The 26034-nt window shown below is 39.8% G+C and overlaps 1 protein-coding gene across 3 annotated transcripts in view; it reads left to right on the forward strand.

Moving 5' to 3' along the window:
* Asxl2 (ASXL transcriptional regulator 2) overlaps window positions 1–26034 on the forward strand; it is a 92609-nt gene that overhangs the window by 24580 nt on the left and 41995 nt on the right. Inside the window, exons 3-5 of one of the 3 annotated variants that reach the window (XM_028874991.2) lie at window positions 921–923; window positions 11068–11176; window positions 16498–16645. In XM_028874991.2, the coding sequence (XP_028730824.1) occupies window positions 921–923; window positions 11068–11176; window positions 16498–16645 (260 nt within the window). Of the gene's footprint in view, window positions 1–920; window positions 924–11067; window positions 11177–16497; window positions 16646–26034 lie in introns of those variants that run through there. The other 2 variants (XM_028874992.2, XM_028875005.2) reach the window with 2 other exon arrangements.

Below are 26034 nucleotides of genomic sequence, written 5' to 3' on the forward strand. Positions count from 1 at the left end.
TGCAGTAGGACCACAGACCCAGACATGGTCATTGGGCAGCATTCTGGGTCTAATTGTCACCAGGGACCCTGGTAGCTGCATAGGCCAACCCAATTGGCATGGCCCTGGGTGGCAGCCCAGACCACTGGAATCAGTATGGTCCTCAATGGCAACAGGAGGTATGAATATCAACATAGACCTTGGCTGCAGTAGGGCTGGGGACCCAGACATGGCTCCCAGCTGTAGCCCTGGCCCAGATGCTACCATGGCACTGGGTAATAGTATGTGCTACTCAGGTCTGTGTGGGCTCGACTACAGCATGGCCTTTGGGTACCAACATGGTTCCGGTGACTGATCAGACCTCAGGCAACCACACACACACACACACACACACAGAACCATACAGCCTTCGGTTGTAACAGGAGCCACAAATGTTGGCCCAGACAGCACCATGGCCCCATGTGGCAATCAGGCCTCCAACATCAGCCTTCACCATCTTCATTTCTTCACCATCTTCATTTCTTCCTTTCTGCCTCTTTCCACAGCACATGGACCACTCTGCTTCTCTTTCTCTGCCATTTCTCCACCACATATTTGCTCATCATTATGGGACTCACCTGCCCGGCACCTGACTAGCCCCCACTTGAGCAGAACTGCAAAAGGGGGCCGTGGATGTCTTCCCACCAACCAGGGCCTTGAGTGTTCCTTAGATTTCAACTTTAATTTTCTTTAATGTGATACTTCAGATTTGCTTATTTTTGTGGTGTTGGGGGTTGAATATAAGGCATCATTGGATTCCATGTAAGTGAGAGATCTACCTCTGAGTCATGTACCCAACCCTTGAGATATTTTCAATTGGTTCTTTTCTAGAGCAAGAATATCCCCTCTGTGTGTGAGGGACATGGTAAAGAGACCACTGAAATGGCTTCTTCATTAGGGAGAAGGTTTTTATTGTGAATAAGAGAAATTATCCAGAGGCACCTGGAAGAGTCCAGAGCAATGAGAGAAAGAAGTAGACTGGTCATAGCCAGGGCTGTCTTCACGAGAAGTGAGAGAGCATGGGGTGGAAAAACATGCCTGTTTTAAGGAGGACAAGAAGCTGGGGGAAGGGAGGAGGGCCAGGAGGCTAATGTGGACTTTGAAATGTGTAACAGCTACTTGTGATGCTGAGGAAGCCTGGAGGCCAGCATGGGCTTCCATATGTAGATAGCTGCCACAGGCATGTATATGTCTGTCAGTAGAGAGCAATCAATGTCTCTTCTGTAGTCGAGCTGGAGCTCATTTCTGGACATGTGGACTGTTGGAGACCCAGCTGCCCTTCCCTTTTGAGCTAGTGCTGTTGTGAATGTCTGTATCCCAGCTTCTTGGGAGGTTGAGGCTGGAGTATTGCACATTTCAGTCTGGCTAGAGTAACCTAGTAAGACCTCATCTCAGAAAGAAACAACCAAAAATCAGAATGGGGCCAGTGAGATAGTTCAGCAGTTAAGGTGCCCGCTGCCAAGCCTGACATCTCAGTTTGATCCTTGGAACCCACATGGTGGAAGGAGAGAATCCGCCTCCTGCACATTGTACCCTGGCCTCTGTGTGTGTGTGCCTATCTTGTGCAGGTAAACCCACCCACACAAACTTGAAAAACAAACAGCAGAAGAAAAAGAAGCTTTGATTGTGGCCACATATCAGTAGGTTGAAAATTAGTTTATTTCATTGATATGAAAAGTTATAAATGAGCATACCTCATTTTGATGTATTATCTTCCTGAAAAATTTGTGTGTAAACATTTATAAATTAACACACTAAAAGGCCATTTTATGCCAGACAGTGGTGACTCAAGCCTTTAATTCCAGCACTTAAGGCAGAGGCAGGCAGATCTCTGTGAGTTTGAGGCCAGCCTCGTCTACAAAGCGAGTTTCAGGACAGCCAAGGCTATACAAAGAAACCCTGTCTCAAAATGAAAAACAAAAACAAAAGCTGTTTATTTTTATTTTTTTAAAGCACTTCGAGACATTTCAATGCCTGTTTAGAAGTGTAAAGCACAGTATTTAAAGTACAGGGGAGATAGAACCCGCCTTAGTTTCCTTGTAATAATCTGTGACTGTTGATTGTGTTCTATTTAAATTCTGAGTATACATTATCGTGCATTGCTTCTAGAGTCACAGTTTGTCTTTCTTATCTGTTAAAGCGGTGCTGGCAAGTCAGTCCAGCACCCCTCATGTGCTAGCATACTCCTAGAGTGGAAAAATACTTGCATATGAGCAGAGTCTTCCTGAATTTATCTTACCCATGAATTGGCTGTTTTCTGACCTAGACCATTCATTAGAGTCCATAGAGTAGGTAGTTTGGATGTGGCATCAATTTGAATCTTTTATTATAGGTCAATATGATAGATTATGAGGCTAATGAATGGTTGTGGTCAACTTCCTAGTTTCTAGATTAGTTTTTTTTTTCTTCCTTTTTCACCTTTGGAAGAAGTTTAGTAGGAGTATTTAAAAATCATTGGTTTTTCATGGAAAGAGGATATGCAGATGGCTTGGATGTGTATTCCTTCCCACAGAAACTTATCTAATAGTTATAATACAGTGATGTCTCTGATGAGCTGTACAATTAGAGGTCATCGGTTGCATTCTCTCCTATAACCTTTCCCTGTCACATTATTTTAGTTACAGAATAGACACACAGTTACAGAACTGCCACAAAAGTCAGTTGGAAAGGATAATGTGTTTTATGTCTCATTTTTTTACAAATGAATGAAGGCTCATAGAGATCTTGAGACTTGACAAGAGTCACACAACTAGCTCTGGTGTTTTTAGTCTATCATACTGTCTTTATTTTTCTTTCTGATTAATATATTCTATCATTTATATTAAACTTACACTGTATGCTACATATAATAGCATTAGATTTGTGGTTGTTGATTATTACCCTTTGCTTTCTGTTTTTTTTATAGTGGTCTCAAAGTTTATTTTTTACTTTATACCAAAGTCGTAGGCACTTTTAGGGTTGATATCATAAAAATCTCAAAACTATCCTCCACCTCTTATAAGCAAAAAAATACATAACAGAGGTAATAAAGAGTTCATAGTTATTACTTTATGGCAGAAATCATTATCTCAGCAAAGGAGATCTTTTTTGGCTACTTAACCAAGCTAAGTTGCCCCAAAGTGATTTCATTAGAAAGACCCTAGTTTAAGAATGAAGAACATGCCGGGCGGTGGTGACGCACGCCTTTAATCCCAGCGCTTGGGAGGCAGAGCCAGGAGGATCTTTGTGAGTTCAAGGCCAGCCTGGTCTACAGAGCAAGATCCAGGAAAGGTGCAAAGCTACACAGAGAAACCCTGTCTTGAAAAACAAAACAAAACAAAAAAAAAGAATGAAGAACTTGGGCTGGAGAGATGGCTCAGTGATTAAGAACATGGACTGCTCTTCCATAGGACCTAAGTTCAATTCCCAGCACCCACATGGTAGCTCACAGCTGTCTGTAACTAGTTCCACGGGACCAGACACCCATGGAAAAACACCAGTGCACATAAAAAAACAAAAATAAAAACAAACTAAAGAATGAAGAACATTTTTTTGCCTGTAAGATGACCAGAGGTAAAGGCATTTGGTGTACGCAATACAGTTTGACTTCTGGATCCATCCCATGGTAGGAGTGGAAGAGGAGAGCCAACTCCCAAAAGTGTATATGCACATTTTTTATTAAGTTACTAACATTTTTCTAAGAAACAGAAACAAAACCATTTGATATTGGTAGATTTTTTTTTTTTTTTTTGCGACAGGGTTTCTCTGTGTAGCCCTGGCTGTCCTGAAACGTACTCTGTAGTCCAGGCTGGCCTCGAACTCATAAAGATCCCTAAGTTCTGGGATTAATGGAAGGAAGGTAGGCTCTCACAATACCCAGGCTGTCCTGGAACTCTTGAACCTTGTAAGTGGTGAGATCACAGTGTCTACCAGCTTTCCCAGCTTTCTGTTGTGTTGTTTTTTTAATGAGGCTGGATTTACTAAGTAGCCTATGCTGGCCTAGAACCCATAGCTCTCCTAAGAGTATAAGCATGTGCCTCCAGACCCAGCAGCTGCAGCAATAGCAATATATTCTTGTCTGTTGTTTAAATTCGCATCAAATTCTGTTATAGATCAAAGAGAAGAAAGTAATGCTCTAGTTGATGGCTTTACGATGACTCTTGGCAGTCAGATGTACGGGGGGGTGGGGAGAACACTATGAAAAAATTCACACTTAACTGTAATTACACTTTTTCATAGAATTCAAGTATTTCACTTGTTTTTCTAAAGTAATTTATTTAGACTATGTAGCTGAATTTAAGTGTGCAATTTTAGACAGTGATGTTTTGGACTAATTTGCATTTTTAAAAATTAATATTTTATGTAGCAAAATGGGGATTGTTACTAATTTGAGAGTTGTTAATAGTGCTGGGAGATCAACGTATAACTTAATTGGGGGAGCTTATTGTTACTTGTAAAGAAAATTAAAAACTTTTTTTTTCCCTCCTCTTGTTTTCTTGGGGTGCATTCCAACTCCAGAAGGTAAGAAGTATTACTTTATTCTAAAGGAGTATTAAGCAATTATAATGTAGTCTTTTACAAGTTTTACTGAATGTGCCAATGTATGCATGGTTTTTACTTTATAAAATGATTTGGCCTAGAAATAAAGTAATAGTGATATTATATAAATGTTAGTTACTAAATGAGCTTTTTTGTTTTGGTTTGTTAATTTTTGTAATTTGTAACCATTACATGGCCATAATTTTAGAAATTGTTGACATTAAGGCCTATCAAAATTGTCATTTGTCTTATAGCACTGACGTACCACTCGGCATTAATGAAAATGCTTAGAAGATAGAGCAATGTGTGTTGCCTGTTGCTTGTGAGATTGAAAATATATTTATTTACTTGACTGATACAGAGAAAATAATTGGTAAATTGTTTACCCAAATGATACTTAACTTTAAACCAGGCAGAACAGATGAAAATTCATAGTCTGAATCCTTTACTGAATTGGCTTTTTGTCGATGTTTGCTTGTCACTTTAGATAGCTGTTGGTTGTAGCAATTCCCGTTTATAGTATAGTGGGTTTTTTTTGTTTTGTTTTAAAATTTCAGTTATATGACTTTCATGTGAGGCTTGAGGACAGGGAACTATATCTGTATTTTCATGTCATAGAATGCCATGTTTGCTTATAGCTTCAGATTAATCTCTCAACTTCAGTTAATCTGTTAATTTCATTTATAATTTATTTTTTAAGTAATGGGTTATGAATGAAGCTTAATTAAGATTTAACCTTTTAAGTTATTTGTGTGTATGATGTGTGAATGCAGTTACATGTGTATCGTGGCACTCTTGTGGCAAGATCTTTGATTTTGGTCTGTTGGACACTTGCAGGTAGTAGTGGTGGTCTTGTCTTTGAGGACAGAGTGACAGACTGAGCTGTTTCTTGTCTTCTGGTCTTTTTTTTTTTATTGTTTTGTTTTGAGCAGGGTCTTACTAAGATCTGTCTCTGAAATGCTGGGCTTAGAGATGTGTGCCACCATGCCCAACTTTCTGTGATCTTACCCCACCTGCATAATACCACCTAAGAACTCATTCCTATTTTAGTATTTGTTTTTGAGACTTGACGTGAAAGCCATTTAATATAATCTAAGGTTTACCATATCTAAGAGAAATAATTTCTGATAGAAAATATCATGAATTGGTTAAATAACTAGGTCAGACTACTACTTAAAAACTCAGAATTTTGATATCCACATCCACATGTGGCATTCTAGTTCTCACAAAAGCAGGAAGCAGAGCCTGTCTAGAAACAGTTCAGCAGCAAGAGCACTTGATACTCTTGCAGAGGACCCAGTTCAGTTTCTAAAAAGTAGTTTTTATAAAAAAGCCTAAAGCAATTATAACAGCACTAACTATTAAGATACAAAATTGCATTGCTAAATGAGCAATAATTACCCAATAAGGACAGTGATATAAAATTTTATCTGATTTCTGTGTTTTTATTGTCTCCAGTTCAGTTCTTGTATAATTATACCCATAGTTTATTTTCTTCACAGAGATTCTGAGCTTCAATTTCTGTGTTATGTTGGCATTCCTTTTTACCTGGAATCAAGATCTTGTGTAACCTTTTGTACTTAGTTTGGATACAAACACTGTTTGGGATTTGGTCCAGCTGTTAAAAACTTTAAGCATCCCAGCTGGGCAGTGGTGGCACACGCCTTTTAGGTCCCAGAACTTGGAAGGCAGAGGCATGTGGGTCTGTGAGATCTAGGACAGCCAGGGCTACACAGAGAAACCCTGTCTCCAGGGGAAAAAAAAAAAAAAAAAAAAAAAACTTTAGGCGTCCTAATCATCTATAATAAGATAGTAAATAGATAGGTAGTTAGTACCTTTATTACAGAAACGAAGAAGCATTCTGTTTCTCTCAAAGCTAATTTTTATTTTTATGGCCTGTTTATCATAATATTTAAAAGTTAGATGGTATAATGAGCTAGTATTTGAAATGACCTTGGCTAAGATGGGAGTATATGTTATGTTTACTAAACTCTTAGATAGACGTCTTTGTCTCATCGACAGTGGAACAGGAAAGACTTGCAGAGCTAGTCATGATAGAAGGTAAACTCTTGTTTTTGCCTCACTTTTGTGTGAACGGTAGGTGATTGGGTAAGGAGCTTACTTTGCCTCCTTGGTAATAGGGATTGAACCCAGGGGTTTCACAAGGCATGATAGTCAAGTACTCTGTCAGCCTTTGAACAAGGAGGGGTGTGTGTGTGTGTGTGTGTGTGTGTGTGTGTGTGTGTGTGTGTGTGTGTGTGACAGTTTCAGCTGGACTTTGTGGCACATGCCTTTAATCCTAGCACGCTTTGTGTTGTGGCTTTCTCTCTGCATTTTGATATGCCACATTATCACAGTTCAAACAAAGAATGAACACATGCCCATTAGAGACACCCAGGATACTTGGTGATTTATTTATTGGTATTTATTAGTGTGTTGTAGTGGTCGGAAGTGGACATCAAGTATATTCTGCTCCCTTTTCCCCACCTGCTTTCCCCAGAAGAGTCATTAACTCTTCTGTTTGGCTAGACTGGCTGGCCAGTGATCTCCAGTGATCTGCCTTTTTTTATTTTAATGATTTATTTATTTTTATTTTTATGTGCATTGCCTGTATATATGTTTGTGTGAGAGTGTTGGATCCCCTGGAGGTGGAGTTACAGGCAATTGTGAGCTGCCATGTGGTTGCTGGGAATTGAACCCAAGTGCTCTGGAAGAACAGCCAGTGCTCTTAATTGCTGAGCCATCTCTCCAGCCCGAGATCTGCCTTTCTTCTTTTCTTCTTCCTACATTTTGGTTTTTCGGACAGTTTCTCTGTGTAGCTCTGGCTGCCCTGGAACTCACTCTGTAGACCAGGCTGGCCTTGAACTCACAGAGGTCCACCTGCCTCTGCCTTTCTTTTTTTTTTTTTTTTTTTCTTTTTTCGAGACAGGGTTTCTCTGTGTAGCTTTGCGCCTTTCCTGGAGCTCACTTGGTAGCCCAGGCTGGCCTCGAACTCACAGAGATCCGCCTGGCTCTGCCTCCCGAGTGCTGGGACTAAAGGCGTGCGCCACCAACGCCCAGCTAACCTCTGCCTTTCTTAATGTCAGTCCTCCACTTCTGTCCATGTTGCTTGTGGTCTCTGTAGTAGATTTGGTTTTAGGGTTTTGAGTATAACCAGCAGGGAGCTGAGAGGAAGATGAGTTGAGAATGTCCTGTTAAGTTGTTTTGCCCCTTAATAATTGTGAAAAACAAACAAAAACTACGTAAGGGAGCTGTAGTCAGACTCCAGACCATTCCCTGACTTCTTTCCATATGAACTTTCAACGTGCTTTCTTGTTACTTCTGTTTCCTAGATACAGGAACGTGTTGCTTTAAGAGTTGCAGCGCCCAATGTTAGGCATAGATCCTATACCTGTAATTCTAATGCTTGAGAGATTGAACTAGGAAGATTGCCTTGAGTTTGATGCCAGCAGCTACATCTAGAGTTCCACACCACTTCAGACCTGTGCTACAGAATGAGGATTCTGTCCTAAAACAAACAAACAAACAACAAACCCCTACCAATCATACACAGAAGGATTAGTGTGCTTTCTTTAACACTAGAGCCCTTGACCTTAGACTAACACTTGGTTTTTAGTAATATTTTCTATCATTTTATATCCTATATTTTAATATCGTTCTTAATTTCAAGCTTTTGTTTGTTTGTTTTGTTTTGTTTTGTTTTTCAAAACAGTTTTTCTTTGTAGCCCTGGCTGTCCTGGAACTCCCCCTGTAGACCAGGCTGGCCTCGAACTCAGAGAATCTGCCTCTACCTCCTGAGTGCTAGGGTTAAAGGCGTGTTCACCATCCAGCTTGAAGCTTTTATTTTAATAGCTATTTCTTAGCTTTTTTCTGTTGAATAAAATCCACAGGCTTAATCATCTGAGAACATACAATTTTATTCCTTTTGGTAGTCAGAACATACAATTTTATTCCTTTTGGTAGTCAGTCTATAATTTGATTTTTAAAAGACTTAAAATTAAGTTAATGTGTATGAATTTGTTTGTTTTTGAGGCAGAATTTCACAATGTATCTCTGGTTGGCCTGATAATCATTATGCAGAGCAGGTTTGCCTCTTTTTGTTTGTTTGTTTTTGTTTTTGAGACAGGGTTTCTCTGTGTAGACCTGGCTGTCTTGGAACTCACTTTGTAGCCCAGGCTGGCCTCGAACTCACAATCTGCCTACCTCTGCCTCCCGAGTGCTGGGATTAAAGGTGTGTGCTGCCATGCCTTTAATCAATATTTGGCGTCTGTGTGTGTGTGTGTGTGTGTGTGTGTGTGTGTGTGTGTATGTGTATTTGCACCACGTGCACGCTTGGTGTTTGCAGAGTGTAGAAGGGGACATTGGATCTTCTTGAACTTGAGTTATCGTTGTGAGCCTCTATATGGGTGCTGGGAATTGAACTTGGGTACAATGCAGGAGCAACAAATGTTCTAAACTACTGAGCCAGCTTTCTAGCCTCTATAATTTGATATTTTATAACATACTCCCTTTTTGTTGTTGTTTTTGTTTTCCAGGTCTTTACTCTGTAGTTCAGGCTAACATAGAACTTCTTTTCATCCTGCCTCAGTTTCGAGAGCAGCAGTTCTCAATGTGAGGATTTGAATGACCCTTTCTTATGAGTCACCTAAGATCATTAGAAAACACAGATGTTTACACTGCAATTCATAACAGTAGTAAAATGACAGGAAGGAGCAGTGAAAATAATTTCATGGTTGGGGGTCACCACATGAGGAACTGTATAAAAGGGTTGCAGCATTAGGAAGGTTGAGAACCACTGCTCTAGAGGCTTGATTATATGTGTGAATCACCATGCTCAGGTATACTTTTTAAAGCATGTGTTGTAAATGAGTTTCTAAACGGTCTTATTAAATAAAAACACAGAACCAGAAATAGGGGTGAAAATCTGACAGAGATCAGAGGGTTAGGAACAGCTGCCAGTCTCCAAAGAGAGCGACTTCCTTTCTAAGCAGACTTATATGCCTTTTCCGTTCTGTTTTCTAATTGGCTCTCTCAGCCCAGCTACATCACTTCCTCTACCTGCCCAGCTCTGTCACTTCCTGTCTATCTGTACAGACCTCCTATGGTTGGTGCTGGGATTAAAGGCGTGTGTAACTACACTTGGCTCTGTTCTCTAGTGTGACATTGAACTCACAGAGATCCAGACAGATTAATGTGTGCCAACATTGCATGACTTTTGTGTTTACTATAGTGGCTGGCCTTCCTCTGATCTCCAGGCAAGCTTTATTTTACTGGGGGACACAGATAAAATATCACCACAATGTGGTTTTATGCTTAAAAATGCATTGCTTATACTTCTCTTTTCTGTTTATTTTCTTTCTTTTCATTTTTTAGTTTTTGGTTTCTTGAGACAGGGTTTTTCTGTGTAGTACTGATTGTAGAGCAGGCTGGCCTTGACCTCTGCCTCTGTCTCCCAAGTTCTGGGATTAAACGCATGCAGTTACTATGCCTTCCTGTTTCTTAATGCAGAAGTGCTTAACATTAGACTTAGGGTAGAACATCAGACCCATTTTCTTTTCTTTTTTAAAATTATTTACTTTTTATTTTATGTGCATTGGTGTTTTACATGCATGTGTGTCTGTGTGAGCATGTTGGATTTCCCTGGAACTGGAATTACAAAAAGTTGTTAGTGGCCATGTGGGTGTTGGGAATTGAACCCTGGTCCTGGAAGAGCAGCCAGTGGTCTTATCTCTGCAATCCCAGTTCCATTTCCTTAATGTAGTGACAGACCAAGATAAGGATGCCTGTTAGTGAATTTTATTGCCCTTTTTTGAGAGCACAGTAAAGTCTGATGACACTTTGAAATGAATTTTTTCCCTTAGGAGCTTGCTTTATAGTAGAGAATGGCATTGAACTTGGGATTCTTTTGCCTCAGTCTCCTAAATTCTGGGGTTATAGTTGTGTGCCATCATGCCCCACTCAAAAAACTTTTTTCATCATAATAATAAATTATTATGCACATAAAATTTTAGAAAATGGGAAAGAAAGCTAATCCATGCAAAATAAGTCTGTAAAATGTCTTTAAAGTGATCTTCTGTGAAGCTTAAATACAAGAAACCACGGCAGTTTTGTTTACAAATCAGATTTAGTTTTGTGCAGCAGCACACAAGAAGCTGGAGATTTATTTGAATGTGTGTGTGTGTGTGTGTGTGTGCGCGCGCGCATGCGCGCGCATGCTTTCCACTTTAATTATACTTACAAAGTTTTGTGTGTAAATAAAGTAGGTTTGCAAAATAAATTTGATATTGATTTTTTGTTTTTCTTTTACTTAAGTGTTAGATTACGGATTTTTTTTCCCCTTTAGATACTCAAAAATGAATTTTTCATTCATTTTTTTTCATGGCAATATCTTTCTGTGTTGATATTTTTTACAGTTAGTAAAAATTTATTTAAAAACAGGAATATTGATCAATTAAAGAAATTAAGCCAGCATTACAAAGAATATTCAGAGATAAACTAATCACTATGCTCTTCACCTGCTTTGCTTTGTAGTGGGACTTCCCCTCTTGCATGCTTAAATGCAATGCTCCACACAAACTCCCGAGGTGAAGAGGGCATCTTCTATAAAGTCCCAGGTAGAATGGGAGTATATACTTTGAAGGTAAGTTGCTTGGGAGCCAAGAAAGAGTAAGTGACAATGTATAATAATTGAGTCACAGAGACAGAATTCAATATTTCAACCCTAAAATAAGTAAGTAAATAAATTTGGGAGAGGGAGGAGATGTTCTGGGAATTGAAGGCAGGGCCTCATGAATACTAAGAAGGCACCCTTTGTATATATTCTTATTTAACATAGTTTTTTTTTTTAGATTTATTTTATGTGTATCCATGTACCACATACATGCAGTACTCATGGATGCCAGAAGGGGGTGTTTCATTTCCTGGAACTAGAGTTCCAGATGGTTGCTAGTGACTCTGGGTACTGAGGATTGAACCTGAGGTCCTCTGGAAGGAAGAGCAGCTGTCAGTGTTAACTGCTGAGCCCTTTCTCTAGCCCCTGTTTCTTATTTTACAGAACTTCAAAATATTTCAATTACAAATTGAGGATTCTTTTTTTGAAACATACTGCGTAGAGCCATAGATTCTTTTCTTTTTCTTTTTTTTTTAAAGATTTATTTATTATGTACACAGTGTTCTGCCTGCATGCACCCCTGCCCACCAGAAGAGGGCACCAGGTCTCATTACAGATGGTTGTGAGCCCCCATGTGGTTGCTGGGTATTGAACTCAGGACCTCTGAAAGAGCAGTCAGTACTCTTTTTTTTTTTTTTTTTTTTTTTTTTTTTTTTTGTTTTTTTTTTTTTTTTTTTGGTTTTTCGAGACAGGGTTTCTCTGTGTAGCTTTGCGCCTTTCCTGGGACTCACTTGGTAGCCCAGGCTGGCCTCGAACTCAGAGATCCGCCTGGCTCTGCCTCCCGAGTGCTGGGATTAAAGGCGTGCGCCACTACCACCCGGCTGCAATCAGTACTCTTAATCACTGAGCCATCTCTCTAGCCCAGATTCTTTTTGTTATTCATAAATTTCCCCACTAAAACTTAGTTATGGTTATTATTCCCTTTTTTTCTTTCAGAGCTGAGGACCGAACCCAGGGCATTGTACTTGCTAGGCAAGCGCTCTGCCAGTGAGCTAAACCCCCAACCCCTTATTCCTTTTTTAATAATGGGAAAAAGTAAAGTTTGAAAGATGTAATTCCTGACCAGTGTTGGCTGTATTGTATCAGAAGAAGAATAGGAACTTTGATCCGATTCCACACCCACATTTCTTCTTCCATAACAAGCTGGCTAATACCTCATTTGTACACTGAAATGGTGACCTTTTCTCATCAATATCCTTTCACTTATGAGTAGGAAAACCAATGTAAATGAGCTTAGTAAATAGGCTGGAAAATGTGTGAACTCATACAGCTAAACTAAACATTCATGGGAAATCCAGGCTGGGTCCAGCTGATCAAAAGGTGTCATCTGGTCTTGGTCTCTGTTCTTTCTTTTACTTTGTTCTCAGTCAGCCTCTCCTCCTCGTCCACGGATTCAGTCCGAGTCTCCGTTCTACAGACTGAGAGTCTAGAGACAAGAGTCCGAGACTGAAGCAGGGGCTCCATCTCACTCAGACTGACTGACCCATGTGACACCCACCGTTCATGAGTTATGGCTGTTGACAAATGTCGAAGCGTTGTCATCCTTGATGTGGGGTTGTAGTTGAGCTTGTGACAGCCTGATAATTAGGAGAGGGCTTGTTTTTCAAAGGAAGTTTATCAGCAAACCAGAATGGCAGACTGTTTGACAGACTGTTGTACCCCAAGTGAAACGTTCGTAGAGACCGCTGGCTGTCCCAATGCCTCCTGTCTCTGAGCTCATCACGGTGCTCAGTGGCAGTATTGCGTCCACTGACATTAAGAACTCTGACCTGAGGTGCTAAGATGGTTCAGCATGTGAAGGCACTGACAGCTTGATTTTGGTTCCCTGGGCACATATAAATGAAGGACAGAACCAACTCCTACAAGTTGTCCTATAACTTTCGTATGTGTGCTATGGCACACAGGTACCCAACATAAAACAAAACACAGAAAATGAACACTTAGGTTTGGTGGCCGTGCATGCCTTTAATCCCAGCACTCTGGAGGCAGATGTAGGTATCTCTGAATTCTAGGCAGACAAGCCAGTGAGATCCTGTCTCAAAACAAAACAAAAGAGGAACAAATCCTACATCTAGCAGCTTAATGTGGTCGCATATGGTTATCAATCATAGTACTCAGGAGGCCAAGGTAAAAGGTCCTGTCCAGTTCTAGATCACCCTGACCTATATAGTGAGCTCAAGGCCAATCTGTGCAATATATATAGCACAACCCTATTCTGCCTTTTAATGTTAACTTCCTCTGACTGTCTGCAGTGTTTAACTTGTGGGTGTTATGGGACTTTAGCTCTAAATGAAGCTTTCATGATCTCATTTTGATACTTTAGCTATTCTAGATCTTCCATGATTTTAATTGCATTCATTAAATGCGTACTGTGTTGGAGAGAGAGGGAAAGAAATCCTCAGAATGTATTTTCTGTTATTACATACCAATTAGTACAGTTCTTCTGATACCATGTGTTCAGGGGTTTCTCCCATATACCAAGCAGTTCTCCAACTGAAGTCAGCTAGGTGCCTTTAATTTAACTCAGTTTTTACTGTTTGGCTATTATGTCAGTCAAAGGGCCCAGTACTAAAGGTTACCCTTCACTTCAGCTATTAGTTACAAGTCTTTGGATGAGACCTAAGCTCTAGGACTGCTTACAAAAGATATTAGAGGAAAAAAAAAATCTTTGAGTTTTCTATTTATTGTAATGTAGATAAAAGACATTCATGAAGTGAGGTGTGGCCACTGAGTATAGAATCTGTCTTGGCATACCAGTCTCCAAGCACAGACTTTAACCATGTGCAAGCTCATCCAAACCCCTGGTCTTTAGAGTTTTTATGGAGGATTTGTGATATGAGTGTGATTTTGTCATTGGCCATCAACTCAACCTTCGTTCTTGAGAAGATGGACTAAAAGTTCCAATTTTCTAATTACATAATTGTTTCTCTTAGTAGTCAGTCCCTACTCTGAGGCAGACCATTCCGAGCCAACAAAGAATCATCCAAACAGACCATCTAATTATCACTAGAGTCAAAGACCAAATAGCAGAACAATAGGCTTTCCTAATCTGCTGTTGATCAGGAAAGTACAAAAGTTTTAGCACTCTGTAGCAAGAGCTCAGAGTTCACTGTAGACAGCAGTTAAGAGTACTTGCTGATGTTACAGAGAAGCAAGATTCAGTTTCTAGCCTGATGCCCTCTTCTGGCCTCTACAGGCACTGCACACACGTGGTGTGTATACATGCATGCAAAACTCTCATACATAAAATCTTTAAAGAAAAAAACTAAGAGTTCAAATATTGTATGTCTTATATCATATTGTCAAGTCTATGCCAGAAATAAAGAGACTAAGATGAATAATCTATAGTTCTTGATCTCTTTAATGCTTACATTTTAGTTATTAAAATTTTCATATTTACAAAATATATTGTGAAACTCTTCCATTATAATGACACAAAATAAAGATGAGTTTTGAATAAAGGGGTTTAGAAAGTTTGTGTTATTACTTGTAAGATTTAAGCTGGACTTGAACATATACATAAGAAGAGTGAAGGCCTTCAAGGATAAGTAGCTCAAATGAAGGAACAGATAAAATTCTGGATGAATTTGAAAGTAGAGGAAATTGGATTAAGTGATAATCACTGTAGTTGGGATAATTGACAAATTAACAAAGTTTTGCCCTGACTGAGCTCTGTGTTTGGGTGGGGTATTGAGTAAGTAGATGGAAGAGGTCTTCAGAGAGAACCATGTGATCAGATCTATGTGTTGATTTTTTATGAAAAGGAGATTACAGTTTGATGTAGGAACTCAGAGTAGTAAAATAGGTAGACACGGGACATTTGAGGCACAGAACGCGTTGCATTTGGTGTGTATAAAATAGTGGGTGAGAAAAGATTCTAAGATTTGGGGCATGAGCCGTTGATCCCAAGGGGATCACAAGTTTTTTGCAAAAAGAAGATAATTATATTTGTATTTCAGATACTTGTTGAACCTACAGGTCAAGATGTCTGGCTGGCAACTAACTCTATAAAAGCTGTCCTGCATTTTGAAAGAAGGAATATAAAAATATGGGGTCTGTATTTTAAGAAAGTGTATAACATAAGAGATGGATTAGAGAGAAAAATTTAAGTGGAAAAATACTGTTCTTGCTCAATCGGACTTAATGGCCTTGGGTAGATATCATGTGGTGCCAGTTAGATGGAGGGCAATTTTTTTGTGTGTTTGTCAGTTCATTTTTTAATGTGATAAAAATAATTATATGGGATAACAAAGTATTGATGGAAAGAAAATCCATAAGAAATAACATTCATTTATCCATTTATTTGTGTAAGCTTTTTGTACTATGTAAACACATAGTAACTAGTACTGAGCTCTCATAAAGGCTATGTTGTGAACATTTAATATTAATTAGCTCATTTAATTTCTGTGTGCTCTTTTAAGGTAGGTGCTATTACCCCACCTTAGACACTGAAATGAGGTTATGGGAGATTGAGACTAAGGCTGTGTAACTGGGAGAAGATGAAGCCAGAGAGCCCTGCATCACTAGCCTTTTTCATATGCTGCTACTCTTTTCTCACATTAAATGGTCATAGTTATGCTGTCTATTTAATATTCTCATTATTCAGAGCTGAAACTAAAGAGATTGATGTGATTCTTTAAAAAACAAACAACAGGCTGTGTGATGGTGGCGCACCTTTAAAGCACTCGGAGGCAGAGGTAGTTGGATCTCTGTGAGTTCGAAGCCATCCTGGTCTACAAAAGAGAGTTCCAGGACGACAGCCAGAGCTGTTACGCAGAGAAACCCTGTCTCAAAAAACCACATAACAAAACAAAAACTCCTTTTCTTGATGCTATTCATTAACCAATATTGAGGACCCAGTTAGGGAAAATAATGTGATAATCTTGTTCTCCTGACTTTAATTCTAGAATTGAATTCAGAATACATAGGGCAACCCACCCCACCCCATCCCACCCCCGACACAAATATGTCTAACAAAATCATTATTAGCTTTTTAAACCTGAACATTACGTCTTTTACCTGGATTTATGGCTACCAATTTTGGTGTAATTTAAACATATGTGGTACCTGCATATGAATGTTGTGTATAATTTTTATCTTCTGGATGTAGGTGGAAAATTAATTTATTTGACCAAAAAAAGGGGGAAGTATCAGGATTTCAGCTAATATTGGTGGTTTTACTATTTTATAATAGTAAAAATTAATCAGTTAAGTTACTGTATTACATACGAGAAATTTAGTTTCGATTTGCTAAAATGGTAATAATCCTAACAGGATGCCTACATTTTCAGAAAGATGTGCCAGATGGAGTGAAAGAGCTGTCAGAAGGTTCAGAAGAAAGCAGTGATGGTCAGTCAGATTCTCAGAGCTCTGAGAACAGCAGCAGCAGTGATGGCGGCAGCCACAAAGAGGGGAGAAAGAGCAGGTGGAAGAGGAAAGGTAATCCCCACTGCTGCAGGGCAGTGCCTTCTCGCTCTCGACCATCCGCCTCTTCTTTCCCTGTAGCCTAGTGCTCTGCCTGGTTGCCTGCAGGGGCGGAAGCGTCTGTATTTCACCTGCTGGACACAGTGCAGCAGCCACCAGCTTCATGGACCTTTTGGACTGTGTGACTGAGAAATTTTCAAAAATAGACTTTTCTAGTCGGACATGGGGGCACGTGCCTTTAATCCCAGCACTTGGGAGGCAGGCAGGCAGATCTCTGTGAGTTAGAGGTCAGCCTAGTCTACAGAGTGAGTTCCAGGACAGCCAGGGTGACACAGAGAAACCCTGTCTCAAAAACCAAAATGAAACAGACAAATCTGTATCTATATATAAATCTCTCTCTATGTAGATATCTATATATATGCTTTTAGGAGCTGGGAGATTGCTCTGTGGCTAATATGCTGTGTGAGCATAAAGAACTGAGTTTGAATCCCTAGCACATACGGATATATAACACCAGTAAAGGGGATGAGGAATTATGCATTTCCTGGGGCTCGCTGGCCATGCAGCCTAGCCAGCACTATGAGCTCCAGGTTCAATGAGAGATCCTGTCTGAGAGAGAGAGAGAGAGAGAGAGAGAGAGAGAGAGAGAGAGAGAGAGAGAGAGAGAGAGAGAGAGAGAAGTTGAAAGAGCGGGTGTGTTGGTGGGGTTGTTCTGGGAGCTGTAATACGGGAATATATAATAAGCATAAGGACCACAGTTCGAGTCCCAGAATGTTGGCCAGGCATGACAGCTGCCTGTAATCTCAGCCAGCACTTAAGCAAAGACAGGATCCTGGTTAGCTAGACTAGCTCAAGTCGACAAGCTGAGGGTTTAGTGAGAGATCCTGCCTTGATAGAAAGTGGAGAGTACTCAAGGAAGACGCTGACATCAGTGTTGAGCCTCTGCACACATCCGACCTGCACACTACACATACATCTATAAGGGAGAAAACCCATGGAGAGTGGTCACGGTAGACACTTAAATACATGCATGCATCCACACATAAAATGTCCTTTTGGAGAACACTTTTAGGTTCGGGTTGATAAGTACAGTGTTGCCATTTGCTTTCTACTTGTTCATATGCACAGACTTGCTCACATCAGGTTTTGCTGCTTTGTGCTTTTTTGCTTACATGCATTATATTCTTGGCTTTTTGGAACAGGGTCTCACCATGTAGCACTGGTTTATAATTGGATATGTAGACTGGGCTGGCATTCAATTGGTTAATCATCCTGCCTCTGCCTCTTGAGTGCTCAAACTACAGACTGGAAGCTATGTTTTGGAGTTGTGTTTTAGCAGTCAGGTTTGTCCCATGTCTCTTCTATGTTTGTTACTTGTACTTGGTAATGTGTAGCACATTCTTATCATCTGGGTTCTATTTCCACCGGATTCACTCTTGGTAGTGTACTTTCTAAAACTTGGGACAGATGCGTTATTTACAAAGACATGTGTGCACACAAATGCCATGCAGTGTATTTTCACTGCCCCATCCACATAGTCTTCTGGCTGACTTCTGATCTTTTCTACTATCTGCATGGTTTTGTCTTTTTGAGACTATCAGAAAGTTGGAACCTTTTCAAATGGACATTGTTTTATTTATTTATTTAATTTTAATTTTTTTTTGTTTTTTGAGACAGGGTTTCTCTGTGTAGCCTTGGCTGTCCTGGATCTCGCTCTGTAGACCAGGCCTGCCTTGAACTCACAGAGATCCACCTGCCCCTGCTTCCCAGGTGCTAGGATTAAAGGCATGCACCACCACTGCCTGGCATTAAATGGGCATTATTTTAAAACTGACATTACAATTTTTTTTCTGAGTGTGTTCTTGTACACACCTTCATTCACATGTGCACTGGTGCCATGACAGTTGTATACAGATGAGAGGACATCTTACAGGAATTGATTCTCTCCTTTTAACCATGTGAGTCCTAGGGATCAAACTCAATGGTCAAGCATGGCGACAAGGTGTTTTCCAACCAAACCACCTCACTGGCTCCAGATTGGCATCTTTCATTTAGTAATGTGTGTTGGAGATTCCTCCATGCGTTTTCATGGCTTACAGTACATTGCCTTGTGGAACTAAATAGTATTTGACATGATTTGCATATAGCCATTCACCAACTAAAAGATGTATTTGTTACTTCATGTTTTACCATTTATGAGTGAAAACTACTATGAACTTTGTTTTTCTGTGGGTACATGTTGTCTTTGTGTAAATTCACAGGAGTGTGACTGCTGCATTGTGATGAGTATGTTAAATGTTGTAAAACGCTGCCACACTGCTACAGTGAATGGCAGTTGCTGTTGCTTTGAATCTTTACCAGCAGTTCGTATTGTCTGCCAGTCTTCTAGACTTTGGCCATTCTAATGGTGCGCATCTGTATGTCACTGCTGTCATTTGTATTTCCCTGATTGCATGTGATGGAGAAGTCTTTCTGCATGCTTATTTTCCATTTGAATATGCTCTTTGGTAAGAAGTGTACCCTGGTTCTTGGCCCATTTTTGTTAAGGTTAGGATGTCAGGTTTTTTTTGTTTGTTGTTTTTTGTTTTCTAATAATTGGCCTTCAGGAGTTTTTGTTCATTTTGAATAGTCTTTTTTTTTTTTAAGATTTATTTTCATTTTATGTGTATTTAAGTTTTGTCTGAGTGTATGTTTGTATCATGTGCGTACCTGGTGCCCACAGATGCCAGAAGAGGGCATTGGATCCCCCCGGGACTGGAGTTATGGATGGTGATGAGCCACCATTGTGGGTGCTGGGAGTTGAACCTGGGTCCTCTGCAAGAGCAGCCAGTGCTCTTTACTGCTGAGCCCGCTCTCTAGCCCTAGATTATAGTCTTTTATTTGGTAAGGTTTTTTCTGTATATTTTCTCAAAAACTATAGTCCTTCCCCCTTTGGCAGCTTTCCCCTCTCCAAATGTGTGTGTGTGTGTGTTCGTATGTATGTGGATATGAGTACATGCTCGTGCATGCCAGTGTCAAGATCAGAAGACAGCATTCAGGAGTTGGCTCTCACTACTTACACCTTGTTGGAGGCAGAATCTCTCTTATTTCTGCCACTGCCCCGAAGCTTCTGGGCAGCTCCTCTGTCTTTACCTCCATTTTGCCTTCAGAACGCTGGGATTGTAGGTCAGGGCTTCCAGATCTGCTTTTTATGAGTCTCAGAGATCTGACTCACGTTGTCAGGTTTTTGGCAAGGACTGGTACCAGTTGAGCCATCTCTCCAGTCCTGGATCTGGCAGTTTCTTTTTACAAAGCAGAAGTTTTTAATTTGAATGTAGTCCAGTTTATCAGTCCTTTGTTTTGTGATCTTGAGCCTTTGGTATTGTATCTAAAAGTGATGACCAAGTCTAGGCTCACCTACATTTTCTTCTATATCGTCTAGAAGTTTTATCATCTTGAGTTTTAAGTCTGTGATTAATTTTAATTCTTTTTGTTTTTTTTTAAAGATTTATTTATTTACTATGTATACAGAAGAGGGTATTTATTTATTATGTATATAGAAGAGGGCACCAGATCTCCTTACAGATGGTTGTGAGCCACCATGTGGTTGCTGGGAATTGAACTCAGGACCTCTGGAAGAGGAGCAGCCAGTGCTCTTAACCTCATCTCTCCAGGTCCTAGTTTTAATTGTTAAAAAATGTTGAGTATGTGTGTGCTGTGTGTATGGAGGGCAGACAGAGCGAAAGAGGGACTAGCTGGCCTGGGTCTACGCCGCAGTGCAGTTTGGAGGTCATTGGACGACTTTGTTCAGTCCTTCCACCTCTGTGGATTCCCGGGGCCGTCCTCAGACCGTCCTGCTTATGTTGCCGTCATCACCTTTCCTTGCTGAGCCGTCTCACCAACCTCAGTTTGAGGTCATTGTTGAGGGAAATCTGCATCTTGCAGTGAGGATATGCAGTTAGCTGGGGATGGTGGTGCACACACACCTTTAGTCCCAGCACTCGGAGACAGATGCAGCCAGATAAGAATTCAAGGCCAGCCAGAGCTACATAATGAGATCTTACCACAAAAAAGAAAAAAAAAGTGCAAGTTTTATTTTTATTTAACTTAAATGGTGAAATGTGTTGGACAACATTCTAAATTTTTACCTTGATTTATTCTTAGCTGTGACCGTCATAGATGCTTTACCATTACTTATTTGCAACTCTTGTCTGATTCTGGTCCCAGGCTTGGAGCACTGGCTGTTCTCAGCTCTCTCCTTACTAGGAAAGAACGTTCATTACTACTCGCTAACACCGGATGTAGTCTGCCTGTCTTTGCTCTCACACCATTTGATATCTTTCATAGCGAACCGAAGACACGTAAGGAATAATGGCTACATGGCAGCCCTTTCTCTGGAAGGCTTTTCTGTTATGAATAATAACATTTTATCATCTATTCTTGTTAATCTCTAGCTTTTTGTTAGATTCTGTTTGAAGAGGGAAAATTTTCTTTAAATCCCACATTTATTAAGCTGTATGTGGCAGAAGAAATTTTAGACTTAACTTCTGAATACCTTATGGGATATTGATTTTCCTGCGTAGACATTCAGTTTTCTCCAGTTTTAATATCTTCTAAATTGAATTATGCTTCCTGTAATCATAGACTTGTTAATTTTAACTGCCTTGAGAACTGTTGGTGTGCCATATCAGAAAAATAGGTGTTTTTTTGTTTTTGTTTTTGTTTTTTTTACTTCCTTCTCTTTATCCCCAATCTAATGGTTGTGCTACTCTTGGGGAGCATGGAAATAATTCATCAACTTACTCATTTATGTTCTCTGGTATAGCTACTATGCATACAGTTCAAGAAAACTAATCCCATAATCTTAGTTTACAAGTTCATTGGAGAGGCACCAAACTTCAGTTATCAGACACAAATGAGATGAAAACAAAATGAAATAGGGCCTTCTTGCAAATCCTTGATAAATAATTTCAGAATGATCCCTGATAATGATGTAGAGCAGCTGTGGCCAGGTCTTTTATTCTAAAAAATAAAAAACACCCCCCCCCCCCAAGACATGGTTCCACTTTGTTGTCCTGGCTGTTCTGGAACTCACGCTATAGACCAGGCTGATCTCAAACTCGCAGAGATCTGCCTGCTTCTGCCTCCCAAGTGCTGGGACTAAAGGCTGGGCTACCACCGCCTGGCTGTTCTACAGATTTTTTTTAAGCACCCGATTTGGGAAGGCTACAAGTGAAAGTGGCTTTGTCTTTTCTCCACTTCTCTCCAGCTTGAACTTTTCTCTATAAGTTTGAAAATTATAGAACAAAGCCAAGACATCAGGCAAGGAAAATACCTAGCAAGATTCATATTTTCTAGGTAGCTTCATAAACAAGAAGATCAACATTAAAGGTGGCCAGTTTAAACTGTGAACAAAAATCATTGTCTTTGGAATGTGTTGGAACATCCTTATTTGGGGATGGAGTGCTCACATGTTCTCACATAGCCCAGGCTAGTCTGGAACTGACTATTTAGCCAGAGCTGGCTGTGAACTCCTAGCTTTCTTGCCTCTACCTCCCAAGAGCTGGAGTGACAAGCAGATTACCCCATCTGGCTTTATTTTTACTTTTTTGGTTTTTGAGACAAGTCTCACTGTGTAGCTGTGGCTGGCCTGGAACTTGCTAAATAGATATCAATATGCCGGGCTCATTCCTACCTTTTAAGAGTCACACATGCAGGGCTGGGGTGATGGCTCAGCAGTTAGAGCACTTGTTGTTCTCGCAGAGGATCTGGTTCCTTTCCCAGCCTTCACATAGCCGTTCACAACCGTCTGTAAGTTCATTAGGGGATCCCATGCCCCTTCCTGGCCTCTGCAGGTACCACACAGTGCACAGGTGTGCATGGAAGCAAAGTACCCGTTCATGTAAAATGAAGATGGGGTTTTTTGTTCTTTTAAATAAATTTTTAAAAAAAAGCTACACCCGGTGCAGCAACCCTTTGAGCAGTGGCTCTTCTTGCTGGTGCATTTGTCTGTTAATGACCATGCCAAAAAATTAAGGTAAGTTCAAATAATGCAGAAATACCTTAAATAACAATCATAAAATTCCATTGTCAGTAGCTCCCTAGGTAAATTTGAATAGTATAAGCTTATTCTACATTCTACATAATAATAGATGTTGACAACTAGGTAATAGCAAATTCAGCATTGTTTTTGATCTGCTTTTGATTCATCGCTCTTCTAGAAATGAGTATAGTGTCGGCTGTTTCTCCTTGAATTGTACTCTGATGAGACAGTCTCTGAAGTTATCACCTAACTGTAGAGAATCTATAAACTGGGAGGAGAGTGGTTTGGAATGGGAAGTGGGAGGTATGCACGTAACTCAGGGTTACTAGGGCAGCTCTAATAGTCTTAAGAAATGGGTAAATGCTGAGCTACCAGTAATACAGAATAACAGTTTCTCTTATGATCTAGATTTATTATTTTTGGATCATTCATAGTATAATATCCTTAAAATGTTAGGTACGTATCACATTTGTGAGTTTTTATACTCCTATGGAAATGATGTGGCAGACCTATAGCCTGAAAGGAATAGCTGCCTCATTCAACAAGGCAGTTCTAAGCTTAGCTGAGGCAGGAAGACTTGGAAATGGGATGCTTCCTGGGCTACCACACCTGACTCTGTCTCAAGGAGGAAGAAATAAATAAAAATGAAGGGACTGGAGAATTGGCTCAGCAGGTACACTTGTGGCTAAGCTTCCTGACCTGAGTTTGAACCTTGGAGCCTCCATGGTAGAAAGAGAGCCCTGACTTCCTAAGGCTGTCCTCTGACTTCCACAGACATGCTTCTACACACACATAAAGAAAGGCAGTTCTAGGATGAGTGAGTTGGCACACATTCAAGCTCCTAGCATTTGGCAGGCAGAAGCAGGAGATCTGCAGCAAGTTCAAGGTCAGCCTGGACCACAGTATGATTTCTAGGCCAGCCAGCACCATGCAGTGAGACACATTGTGAAAAGATTTTAAACAGGTAAAAATATTGAAAAGACAGTCCTACTTATCAATACAGCAATCTAATTGTTGCTGTTCATTTTTCTTATTTGGGGCTTTGACTCTGAGTTTGACATCATGATTTCAAATGCATTGTAAGACAGGAAGAACATTGAGATAGTATCAAAAACCCACTTCCTTTTTATGTGCAAAAATACAGAGCTCTGACAGCAAAACTGATACTTTTAGTTGAAAATTGATAGAAACTCTTGATATTTATACCTTTCAGCCAAATAGGAACAGACTAGAACTCAGAAACTCAGTCCAGTATTGAATCTAGCTTATTGATTTATATGTAAAGTAGAGGAAATTACTAGTTTCTAGCTTTGGTTCTTAGCTTTCAGACAGGAAACATGTTCAGAGAAGAGCTTAATGGAATTTCAAGTCAAGGTAAGGTGGAATGATGTCAGAAAAACTACTAGTAAAATCAACTGTCTCTCTTACTGTTTTTTGGTCATAGCTAAGGGAAATTTCTGTTTTTCCCCCCAAATATGTTATAAATACTGTAATATGAAACAGCTGCATGGATAATTGTTGTTTGTTTTGTTTTCTCCCTTAGAGATAGGATCTCGTTATATAACCCTGGCTGTCCTGGAACTTATGTAGAGCAGACTAGCTTTGAACTGACAGATTCTCCTGCCTCTGCCTCCCAAGTGCTGGGATTTAAGACGCTGCATGGTTATAGTTTTTATCTTGTTATAAGGAAAAGTTGTGAGATTTGGTTTGCTTTTGCTATTTTTAAGAAAAAAAAAATGAGTCAGTGAAATACTCCTTTTCATTGTAAGGGATCCCTGTTTCCCAGAGCACATTACTGTTAGCATATATTCAAGACTTTTTTTTTTTTAATCAGTAATTTGCTAACTGGAGTTAGAAAATATGGTAAATCCACTAGCCCTCTGGCATTTTTTTATATGTGCTAAGTTACTGAATGGGGAAGATTGGGTTCTCTTTCAAGTACATCCTAGAAACGAAACTTGTGACAAAGTTAACTTAGGTTGAAAGACTTCTGGGAGATGTTCTTGTTGATAGTGGCTGAGGTGAAGGTTTAGGCACAGCCTGTGTTAAAGATGGCTGTACTATTAGGACTGAGGCTTTAAGGATAACCAGAAGCAAGGGAAAAAGCTTTTGTCTCCCAAGTGATAGAATTAAAGGCCTGTGCCACCAGGCCAGGCTTGATTTTTATTTGAACATTTTAAATGTATGTTTCAAATGTCTGTAAGTTGATAGTAATACTTTAAAAACTTATGCCAGTTGTGGTGGTGGTGATGATGGTGCACTCCTTTAATCCCAGCACTTGGGAGGCAGAGGCAGGTGGGTGGATATCCATGAGTTTGAGACCAGCATGGTCTACAAAGCAAGTTCCAGGACAGCCAGGGTTACACAGAGAAACACTCTCAGAAACAGAACAAAACAAAACAAAACTTAGTTACTATATGGTTCCTGAAGCAGCAAATTACCGCAGACTGTGTGGCTTAAGTAACACAAATTTGTTCTCTCACAGTTCTGAAAGTCAGTTTGTAAGCCCAGGGATCAGCAAGGAAGCTATCCCTCCAGAGGCTTTCAGAGAGACTCTTCTGTTCCTTGCCTTTTCTGGCTTTCTGTGATGGCCAACTAACTTGCATTATGGCCACTTTATTCTGACCTGGCTTTTTCTTCACCTTCTCTGAATCTGTCTTCACTATGTCTCTTATAAAAATACTTTGTTGTGTGGGATGTGATAACACACAACTTTAATGCCAATGCTTGGGAGGCAGAGGCAGGTGGATCTCTCTGAGTTCAAGGCCAGCTAGGGCTGTAAATTGAGACCCTGTCTTGAAAAGTAAAATATACGTTGTTAAGACTGACTGGCATAATCTAGGTAATATAGGCATAATCTAGGTAATAAGATACTTAGCCCTTTCACCAATAAAGCAATGTTCACAGGCTCTGAGAATTTGGACATTAGCACATGTTTTCAGTGGTCACCACTGTCAGCTACTCCAGGTACTTATTCATTGTTCTGAAAATAAAATTTAAATCTTGCCTTTGTTCCATACTAGCTTTGTATCTTTTCTCAAGCTGATTCAGTTTTTTGATAAGTAAATGTAGGTTATGAGAACTTACATAGCAGCCAGTGTGTATCTTTGTACTATTTTATTTGCACAGAAAAGAATGTAATGATGCAAACCTAGTTATTTAGATTTAGCTATCACTGGAAATAGAATTTCAGGAGCTTGGAATAGAAAATAGAACTTATGCTTTCGGTAGAACATAGAAGAGTTGATCAAAATCTTGTTAAATAAACCTAATATAGTTTTAAGCACATAGAAAGACTTGCTTTCTGTTACTAAATTGTAGAAGGGAATTTTATTTTATTTTATTTTTTGGTTTTTCGAGACAGGGTTTCTCTGTGTAGCTT

The sequence above is a fragment of the Peromyscus leucopus genome, chromosome 22 (assembly GCF_004664715.2).
Source record: "Peromyscus leucopus breed LL Stock chromosome 22, UCI_PerLeu_2.1, whole genome shotgun sequence".
NCBI lineage: Eukaryota > Metazoa > Chordata > Mammalia > Rodentia > Cricetidae > Peromyscus > Peromyscus leucopus.